This window comes from Diachasma alloeum, unplaced genomic scaffold (assembly GCF_001412515.2).
Source record: "Diachasma alloeum isolate Michigan unplaced genomic scaffold, Dall2.0 Dall_scaffold_00197, whole genome shotgun sequence".
NCBI lineage: Eukaryota > Metazoa > Arthropoda > Insecta > Hymenoptera > Braconidae > Diachasma > Diachasma alloeum.
Genome location: NW_021680362.1, coordinates 1186182 through 1197388, shown reverse-complemented (window position 1 = coordinate 1197388; position 11207 = coordinate 1186182). Strand labels below are relative to the sequence as shown.

The 11207-nt window shown below is 37.4% G+C and overlaps 2 protein-coding genes across 2 annotated transcripts in view; one reads left to right on the top strand and one right to left on the bottom strand.

Annotated features, from left to right (window-relative positions):
* LOC107048749 (protein slit) overlaps positions 1–11207 on the bottom strand; it is a 458922-nt gene that overhangs the window by 94803 nt on the left and 352912 nt on the right. The gene's annotated exons all lie outside the window — the stretch shown is intronic.
* LOC107048808 lies at positions 5307–6776 on the top strand. Its single transcript, XM_015272225.1, has 5 exons — positions 5307–5355; positions 5435–5569; positions 6181–6289; positions 6385–6567; positions 6653–6776. Exons 1-4 carry the CDS (start codon positions 5308–5310, stop codon positions 6534–6536), a joined length of 444 nt encoding a protein of 147 aa, XP_015127711.1. The 5' UTR covers position 5307; the 3' UTR covers positions 6537–6567; positions 6653–6776.

Genomic DNA, 11207 nt, shown 5'->3' with positions numbered 1-11207 from the left:
TAGTAAAATTCGCCCGGAAGTTATTTGGCGGATAAAAAGAGGACTTTTGATACATCGAGCTCATCCCAGCTCTAGTATTGGTGCCCAGGAAACCCCGAGGTGGAAAGGAGGCTCTCCAGGAAAACGCCCTGGTATTTGGAAGGAGTGCAAGGCGCCGGTGGAATTCCACGTGTTCGGCAGAGTGAAGTCCCTTCGTGAGTACGAGTTACCCCCCTCATTTTCCCTCTTGTCCCCACCATATTACCCTTCATACCCCCCAACGGTGAGCCTACACTCTTTTGTTTCTCCCCCTTCAGTTATCATCTATATATTTAGTTGCATTCCCTCGACACGACTAGCTTCTCCCCTTTTTCTGCATTAGAGTCACTCCCTTTTTACGTGTACAAAAGTTGCCTGGCCTCCCCCACTCCCTAGATCTCAGTAAAGGCCTTATTTACGTCTTTTGACGATCATAATTGTATTTAGAAAAGAATATAGGTTATTATTCTCAAATTATCCCTTATTTGTCCCTTTTCTTGACTCGCCCTAATCTTTTTTCAGGAATTAGTATTATAGAATCTAGAAAACGGTCACAACTTGAATTGAAATATATAGTCTCCATTTATTTTATTCATTTTATCAAATTGTCAATTTTCACTAATCAAATTTCCCCCCATTGCAGCAAAACTGTCACTTCATGCAAATTTTCAAAAAGAATAACCGAAATATGCGCCAAAATTTTCAACTATGCATTTATATCCATCGATTTATAACGGAATTCTCCTTTAAATCTAAATGAAACCGATCGATTGATCTTTATTATTTCTCGAGTGATAAATAAAAAAGTTAGCATTCTTGAAAACTTTATCATCCTGGGTGATCTCAGCGAGCTGTGAGGCAAAGCAGAGTTTTTTCTGGCCCTACAAATGAATCATTAACCACTTTCTCCGGTGATTTATTTAAAAAAAAAATCACAATCTCCCGAGAAACAAAAACCCGCACCCTAATTGCCATAAACATCAACTCTATCCATTAATTCCCCGATTTTCCCAGAACAACTATTTTAATAACCCTAATAAAATCAAGCGTCTCCATCAGGCAACATCTCAACCTCAATCAAAATAAACCCGACTGAAAAACCCCTGTTGATCACTGAAATACCTAACGACTTGTTTACATCCCTGAATTAACCACTCTTAATCATTATAAAATCGCCATGAAGATTTAAAGCCCTGTCACGTGTGTTTATGATGAGGCAAGGGGATATAAAAATCCGGCAACACGCCACTGAGGAAAATTGAAAAACGCCCCGTTCTAGAGTCTTTCTTCGTGATAGAAACTTCCACCATCTTTTTTGTCGTATTCGACACTGCAATAAATGTGGATATCGCCGGTGGGATTTACCACGAGAATGAGAGGGGAGGAGGGGCTGATGGTGTATCACCCGAGTCCTGACTGGAAGATAAAATCCTCGCGGGAGTGGATTTTCCAGGCTGGAGTCAAGATTATCAGGATACGAATGAACCTGGAGGATGTGGGAGAGGGAAAAGATGGAGATGGTGGTATCTAGCGCTAAAGTTCACGGCTGGTTTCGTGTCGTTGCGGGAGAAAAGATAGATATCTCACCCGGATTCACGTGTTTAACCACTGAGAGAAACACAAACACGTGGGATCTGAAGTGGAAGTCTCTGGGGATAGGTCAGTTAGCAGTGACCAAACAAACGACTTTGGGTTTTTGGTCGCTTTGAGGATTTATCTTTGTGTCAGGGTTTTTTCAGCTTTTCCATTTCTGAGGAAAGCATTTTAGACGTGTTATTGAGGTTTACTCATGATTATTTTTCAAAAATGGAATTATTTCGATGAGATTGTTGGATAGTGGACGAAATAATTCGTAGGACGGTATCGCAGATCCAAATCAAATATTAAATGATCTTTAGACATCTTAATTGATAGTAGATTAGGAGAGTTGGCGCATCGGACGATCTCGACAAACAAACGACTTTGAGTCTTTTCATGTCTTTGAGAATTTGTTTTGTGTATTAAGTATTTTCGGATTTTCTATTTGAAAGGAAAGTATTCTAGAAGAATCAATAATTGTGAATTTCGACTGTTTTGTTTAAATGGAATTGTTTTAATTACATTTTTAATTAGTGGGGGAAATTTTTGCTGGGAAACTCTGTAGGACGGCAGTTTGTCACTCATTTCATCGCGAAATATCGCATATCCATATCCAATTTTGAATGTTTGAGGTCTTAATGTCTTAAAAGTCAATAATCAATAATCGATTAAAAGAGAGCTAATCAGACGATCTTGATAAAGAAACGCCTTTGGGTTTTTTAAAATCTCTTTGAGGAGTTAGCGTTGTATCTGATTTTCTCCGCATTTCCATGTCAGAGAAAAGCATTTTGGACGTGCTATTGAGACACTGCGGGATAGTTGGCGAAATATTCGTTTGGTATCGCAGATCCAAATCAAATATTAAATTATTGTTCTTTTGATATCTCAGTTGATAGTAGATTAGGAGAGTTTGCTGATGAGGTAATCTTGACAAACAAACGACTTTCAATTTCAAAGCAAAGGATTTTAATAAAAGACTCATTATTCGACTTCAGGGGAGATTTCAGAAAAGCTGATCTTGACTCTTGATACATGGAGAGATCCCGAGGAACACTGTTAAGGGCTCATTTTTACATCTTGGGAATGAGTGAAATTCTCTTATCCTGTCCGCAAATTTCTCTAGTGTTGCGCTTGAAATTGTGTCACTAACTTGTTAGATGAATGTTTCCTGAATTTCCTCACAAAAATTTCCGCAGTTTCCTTCTGCATGCAATGCCCTTCTTAATCAAGATTGTCAGTGACCATTTCAACTCAAGCTCATTTAAAACTGAAATAAATCGTTGACAATTATTTCGGTGCACACTGTTAGAAAAAAAATGAAATTTCATGGATGGTTGACTCCCAATTTTCAGGGCAGTGACACTGAATGTGATTTAGGGGAAAAAATATCATGAAATTTCATGTTTCACTGAAAATTCAGTAAAATTGCAGAATTTTAAGGGGCATAAAGACGAGTATTCCTTAATTTATTTGATTTTCCAAGCTTATATGAATATTCAGTGTCAAATTGTGTGGAATTTTCAGTGAAATCTGAAATTTCATGATTTTCCCCCCTAAATCTCATTCTGTGTCACTGTCCTGAAAATTTAAGAATATAATTACCAGAATTTTCTGGTTTTCTATTCATTTTCAGGGAAAAATGGAACGGAAATTTACAGTTCTGTTTGATTTTTTCACGAAATTCTGAATTGTCAATGACATGATTTCCTGAAATTTCAGTGCAATTGGGACACGATAAAAATTTCCCGAATTTACCACGGAAAATTTAGACAATAGTATATTTCTAACCTAGGGAGGGAAAATAAAGGATCCTCAGCCGCCAGTGCAATTACTGGCCGAGCCGAAGGCGAGGTTGGTAAGCACGCGGCTGAGGGTCCTTTATTTTACTTCCCGTGGTTAGAACGCGATTTTCCGTCTCGGCGTAGGCGCAAAGTCAGAGTTCCCTCCCGCTTCGCGGGAGGGAAATGTAACTTTGCGCCCGTCGGGACGGAAAAATTTTTAACAGTGCAAAAAGACGCAAGAAATGTTCTACATATGATATACCTATGAAAGCGTTATTGAGGCCATGAAGAGATAATTCCACACTCAATCCGTTAGGTATACTAAAATAAATAGTAAACTGGGAACAGCTAACCAACAAAATATTCCGTAGATGCATAATGGAGATAGACGTCTAGGGAGTGTATGAATTTAAACCATGGATAATGCAATGCTCACTGCAAATATTTCCTTTCGACACATCCACCAATGGGTGAGGTGCATGAGGTAGCAAAAGGGTGGAATGAGAATGAAGAGAGAGAGGTGCAAGGAGACGAGGTTTACCAGAGTCGTCGTACCTCATTACGTATGTATTTCTGCATAACGAGATACTCGGGGGCTACCGGCACGTTCTAGAATCGAGGTTTCGATACTCTGGGGAGCCACTCGGAAATTATGCAGCTACTGCATTCGTGAGCAACTTGACATCGGTGGGTACAGAGAGAGGAGAGTCATCCAGGGGATTTTGAATTCATGTTTCTTGGATTTTCTGGGAATTAAATATATCAGTGAATGATGTTAATGAACGGTTTGATGACATTATGCTGATAGATGTGATTGCGAATAATCTTAATGATATTTGCACAGGGGAGAATTTCGAGACGCTTGCCAGACAAATTGATTATCTACTGTCTGTCATATTTTTGAATGAGCTGGCTGGCCTTGAGCCGGCGTTAAATAATAGGATTCTCATCTTCTTAATCTGACGATGATAATATTAATGAATTAAAATTTTGTCTAAAAAACTTGGAATTCGCTTCCGAATTAAATTTTTGTGATGATGTATTTTAAATTGAATTCAATGATTCATTGAATTCAACATTGCCCCAATCTTGGTGGCTAATATTGCCCCAACGTTAAATTTTTTTACCTTTCTCTGAATATTGGTTCCAAAATGAATTTTTTCAACAACAGATGGTGCAATCAATTTCGTGATTGAACTCGGTCAAGGAAAAATATTTAACATCACAATTAGATTCATTTAAACAATTATCTTTTCAGTTATTGTCGAAAAATGATCGGACAAATAGCTTATTCGAACTTCTGAAGCCAAAATTAGTTATCCTGACACAAAAAATTAGAAATTTCGAATTTTACAAATACAATGATTCTATTCAGAAGCAAAAATGCGATTTCAGAGACAGGTAAGTAGCCATTTGGCGGGGGAGGGAGGGCTGATAAAATTTCGCTGAAGATTCAAGGTAATTCCAAATTTTTGAACAGCAGGAAGACGAGAACACCTCAACTTATTTCAATTCTCTATAAAAACTATAAAAAGCATTTTAAGTTTCGAATCACAGGAAATTTTCAATTAATTAAAAATTTATTGAATTATGATCAATCAACGAATCATATTGTCATTTTCAAAATTTCGTCAGAAGAGGACATTCCTACAAAGACCTCTAGAAATGGATTAGAAGGATCTATGATTGAGATCCACTGCTGCGTTGTCATAATATCTATAAAAATCAACTTCACTCATGCGCAGAAAATGGACTCATTATCGCATTAATCAATCACCTTATTTAAGAATATAGAATATACTTTAACCAATGGAAGGGAAAAGCATATTCCGTATTTGTCTTATCAATTGATACGGGACACATTGCGTAATGTAATCCCGTATAAATAATCCCCAAACCGACTATCATCCAGGTCTTCTTCTAGTGCACCATGCTTGCGAAAACTATCGTTCTTGTCGCTTGTATTGCTGCAGCGACGGTGAGTAAGAAGAGTTCAATCTATTCCTTTTTCAATTTGGCATTGATTCATAATTTATACAACTCATCTGTGAAAATAGGCTTTGCCCGTACCTCTACATGAAGCCACTTGGGTTTCAATTTACAAAAAATGCATATTGAATGCAGTGCGATTCATTTCAACGTCTGCAATGGAACCAGGTCTCCAAGTTTGTGTCATGAAAGAAGCAGGAACTGTAAGTTTGGACAAACTTGAAGCCCAAATAAATTCAATACGACTTCATTAGTGATAACTAGAGATGTAAATCGACTAGGAATTAATGTCCCGCCAGTGCAGGCAATGATTGTTGACGAATTACCAGAGAGTTACTGATGCAATTGGGCATCAGAATGCCGGGAATGTCAAAGGGTTCCCAAAAAATGATAGCAATCCTAAGGCAACCGTTGCTGTCATTGGTTGCAGCAGGATTGTATCTTTGTTGGGTACAATTTGACGGCAGAATTCCATCAGATTGCAGCAGCAACTGGCTGCCATTGAGGTAGATAGACTTAAGTGATTTTATAGTATCCACAAAGGGGACGATTTTTTGGTCAACTATCCATCACAGCTTGTGAGTCACAAGCCATTGACGCAATCGATGCATCTTCATGTAATTTTAATCTCAGATTTTTGTCCGAAATGACTCAAAAGGTTTCTTGGTTCATTGCGTAAAGGCTCACGAGGCTTAGTGTGAAGATGATCGAATTAGTGTTTTCCGATAACCTTTCTGCAATAGATCTCAATTGGGCACGACCTACTAGTCCATACTTTTGTCAAGTTATTTCTCTCATGCTATTTTATACGCAGATGACAGAGGATGGAGTCTGGAAGGTCGAGCAAATCATTGATTTTATCCCGAAAGAGGAACCTAAATACGATGGCATTGTTTCAACAATGAGAACCTGTGCCCAAGAAGGTATGTATCTGTATGCTTAATGAATGCAAATGAGGTAAATTACAACAGGTAATTGATAGACGATTACCGATTGAATTGTTGATTTCACCATTTAGCTACTGGTAAAACAGAAGGTGAGACAGCTATGTTCTTGCCGAAATGTTTGGCCGAAAAATTGCCATGTGAGGATCATCCATGCCATGTTACTGCCAATCTGCTGGTGGTGTTAAATGCTTCAATGCTTCCGACTGTTCCACAGCGAAGATGAGATCGAATATGACAAGAGACGCGACACATTTGTATGTCCAACTAATGTAAATGACGTAGGGTACAACAGGCCTCCTATATATATTAATCAATTTCATTGTAAATTTCATTTTTTAGATGTTGCGAAAAAGAAAGGTTAGAGTGTTATATCCTTGCTGACATGTTTGGCTGACGAATTTCCATATAAAAATCATTCATGGAATGCTGCTGCACATCTACTGATCTTGCTCAATGTTGAAATACTTTCAACTATTCCACGTTAAAGATGGATTCGCATAGGTCTCATCGTTTGAAATGTTCGAAATAATTTTTTAGATTTATGAAAACTCGTTCCATTCCATCCTAGTAACTTTCAAGATCGCAGTTTCAAATTGAATTATTGATACCTTACAATAAGCAAAATATACATATTTCTGTACGTAATTAGGGAGACTATGTAGCATGTGTCTCGGAATAGAACTGTATACGTAATGAACCATGGTGGATCTCATTCATTTGTCTATCAATTTCTTCAACTTGTTCCCTCGTGTTTTACGTAATCGACCTCATTACAAAATTACCTGATATCCTCTATCACTGCATGACGATTACACTTAAATAAATACTCATATTTGTACGGGTCAGACGTCGCAGAAGCGATAAAAATTGATAGTCCTCTATGAGTGGAGTGAGTCATACCAATTTGCAGTACATATTTCACGCATTTTTTTGTTTTTTCTGGTGAAAATGGCCACTTTTGAAGTACATCGATCCGAAGAATCGCATCTGCTCCTACACCTTTTAAGATTTTAGAACTTTTTTTCAAATACTCGATGTGATCTCATGCAAAATTAAATGCATGGGATTTGGAATTACTCATACGAGGAAAAAATGAAAAAAATCGGTAAAAATCGGCAAAGTTTTCCATTAAATATTTTTGGGACTTGAAAAAAGTGGTGCCGCCCCTCGTTAATGACTAATGAAAGCCATCCAATTCTCATTACTTCTGTAATTTACAGTGGTGTACACCTGAGTTTTTAATACCGTATTAATGATTAATGGAGAAAATTACACGCTGATTATCTTTCTAATCATTAATGGAGCTTAATGGATTTTTCATTACTTCGTTATTGAATAATGAAATTGTTGTGACTTTAATCAGGTATTCCAACAAAAAGTATTAACCGCTCGGTCCTCATCATCGTTTTGATCCGAATCCTTCTGTTGGACCCTTACGAACGTTTTTTATAGTCAGGGAAAGAAATTAGTTTGCTCAAAAATTAGTCTAAAGTCAGGGAACTTCGAATAAACTTTTCGCTGAACATCCTGAAACTCATATTCGAATAACTCGAGAACCACTGACACAATTTCGTTGAAATTCACTCCAGTGTTCGTCAAATAAAACTGCATCAATTATCATGAAAACAAATTAATCCCATCGTTTCTTCAGAAGAAATCATCGAATTTGTGAAGAAAAATTAACAGTTACTATAATTCCCACACGGGATTTTTTCAACCACCCCAGATAATTCGTTAGTTCCGATAGGATCCTTAATGGTGGTCCTTAACCTTAATTATCTGCCTTCATCTTTTGTTCCTTTCATGTGTTTCCTTCATGTTTCCTGAATAGGAGGAAAAGTGTCTGTTTTCCGTACGTAAATCAATAAAATTAGTTTAAATTGGTTCAAATGTCTCTGCTTCGGGGAATCATTCCTACAATTAGTCACTAATCTGTAAGATTATTACATTTCAAATTTAGTAGTAAGTAATTTTTCTTCAATTGTTTAATTCTCCCAGACACCTCAACTCATGTAGTCCGAGAAAGGTCTCATGCTTTAAAATCTTTTTGTGCTCAAGTATGATTTTGTCGTAAATGCACTCACGCAAATCGCGTAGAAGAATCGTCAATCTTCAAATATTTATTGTTATTTATTGTTATTTATTGTTATTATAGTATTTATTGTTATAGTATTTCATAATTTTTTTGTTATGCAGTTCCAATATTTCGATATGTAATATATTCACGATGTAATGCGCAAAGATGGTGATAAATGAGAATTGATTCGGGTTCCGTGAACCCAAACATTTTGCGATTTAAATCATTGAAAATAATTTACTTCTCTTAAGTAAATATGATCTACGTATTAGGAAATTTTTCCGTCAGTGTAATAATGTAAAAGTTTTATTACAAATGCAATGTTTGATTTCCTGTTGCAGCAACCGGAACAGATTACAACAGTGCTACTTCCCTTCATAACTGTTTCCATGAGCAGTTGTCATGTGATAATAACGATAAGTGCGGAGTTAGTTCGTCGATTTGTGAGATGTTCGTTGGTGATGGGTCATATAATGTGTGATGATTCTCATTCATAATTTCAATCATTGCTGTATTGTGAATGCCATGTAGCTATCGGCAAAAATACAGAATTTTCAGAGGTCCTTCGTGACATAATGTTCTTTGATGAATGACCCTCCCTCACTCTCTCTAAAGATGAAAAATTGCAAAACCTACTCTCCTTCAGACGTTTCGCCGGACCTCTCCGTGATAAAATGTGAATGCCAGAACACACGGAAGGATACGGAAATGGGGTTATTCGAGTGATCCTCCAAGTTCATACAGATGAGATGGAGATTTCTGACAAAGGGACGGGGAAACTCTTCATTATGGTGGAGAGAGAAGCTCGGATACTGGACGGGTGTTTGAAGGGGAACCAGTTGGAAGCAAGAGCGAGTGAAAGTTCACTCTCAACTGTATCCAGAACCCCTCTGACCTGAACTTGCTTGCAAGCACTACCTAGTTGTTGATTGTTCCCGGTGTAATTATAACTTTGGACCAATGCTTCCACCACCATTCACCGATGTAATTATCAATTACCGGTTGGTCCGCTCACTCGACGAACCTCACTTTATCCGATCGGAAAACCCGGAACAAGGGAATTTTCAAACTTACCCAGTTTCTGACCACTTATTACTGTTTTTTTCTGGTTGTCGGGTTATCTGAGGGTAGGGGACACTTAAGGGACATGAGTCTTCGTTTCCACCCTCGCACTCTACAAGGAGTCATAAACGGTTAGAATGGATTCTTCGAGGTGTTTACTCGAAGATGGAAAGAAAACAGATTTTTTATTAACATTAAACATATTTAATTATGTAATTCTATTGCCATCGGCCAGTGAGCGACGGAATCGATCTTTGAGGGTAATACCATCCGGCATGCATCCAATACCGCCCACTCTGTTTTGATGACTTTGTTGAGCAATGCAGAGCAACTGGTATAATTTTTCCTATTTTCATCCTTCGTTTCCATTCTTTGGCCCCATTTTGAGGAAGATTTCACGTGAGTGATAATAAATTATCCTGAATTTACCCGATGTTCCAGTGGCCACCGACTACCCCAAACAATCGAGCTGTCACTCGACCGCCCTCTAACTGCAGAGTCTAGCAGCCCTATAGAAATCCTGAACGGCATTACCCACAAACTCTGCCGGAATTACCCACAAACGCGGAGGCTGATAAAATGGCCAATAATAACTGATGAAGATATTTTTCTGCTATCGAAAAGATCGCAATGGATATGGAAATGTAAAACGAACATATATTTCCTACTCCATTCAATTATGGACTAACTGGAAATTTGAAAAATCTTAAATTCAGGGGTCGAAATATTTTAAGAATTCGGTAGGAAATGATTTGGATTTTTTTAACGATGTTTCCACTGTAGAAAATCAAAAATTTCTGTTGAAATTACTTGTTCTTATTAAATACCTGTATAATAAAAAAAGAAAAAATTGGCTTTTTCTCAGCCAATCTTGAGAAATACGAGTGGGCAGTATTACCCGCTGGGCAGTATAGGCACCAGATACACAGTAAAAATGAATGTCTAAATTTCACACACCTTTTGCAGACACTGAAAAACGTCTGAATAAAATGAAAATTTGTCTGAATTTCAAACATGAATTAAGCTGTTGGGGCACCTGTTTGTCTGAAATTCAGACACATTTTCAGTTTATTCGAACGTTTTTTAATGTCTGACAAATGTCTACAAAAGGTGAGTGAAATTCAGGCATTCATTCTTGCCGTGTACCCTATAAGAAATGTACGTAGTTAAAAATCAAGTCAGAATTAAGTGACGACCCAGGTAATCATATAACAACAAGAAAAATAATAAAAATAAAATAAAATAAAATTAAAATGAAAAAAATAAGTAAAAATAATAAAAATAATGAAATAATAAAAAAACGATAAGAAAAAAAATCGAAATCATTTTCAGACACAAATTGTCTTTGTAATTTTCATGCGTCACGCAAATTCCTAAACACCGAATCACTCAAATATTTCTTGCCACCTGACATCCTAAATTCGAACGGCTTTCAAACGCCGAGTTTTTGCAGTGTATCTAAATCAATCAAACCGTTGTGAACGAAAGCCCATCGCTGTCATGCCGTGTCACCCATCTTAATTACAATATCCACGGTGAAATATTCCCGCGTCATCGTCATGTTCCCCAGAGCCAAATAAAGATGACAATAATTCAAATGCGGAAGTAATAACGCAAGTGTACGGCATTATTGCACTCGTAGGCGCCTCTGTGACTTCTCTCCGACACACTCGGGGGGAGAAAGGGGGTTGAGATCCACGTGACACTGGGATAATTCGAGGGTTTGCAGTGTGCGGTATCTTTGCGCAGACCACA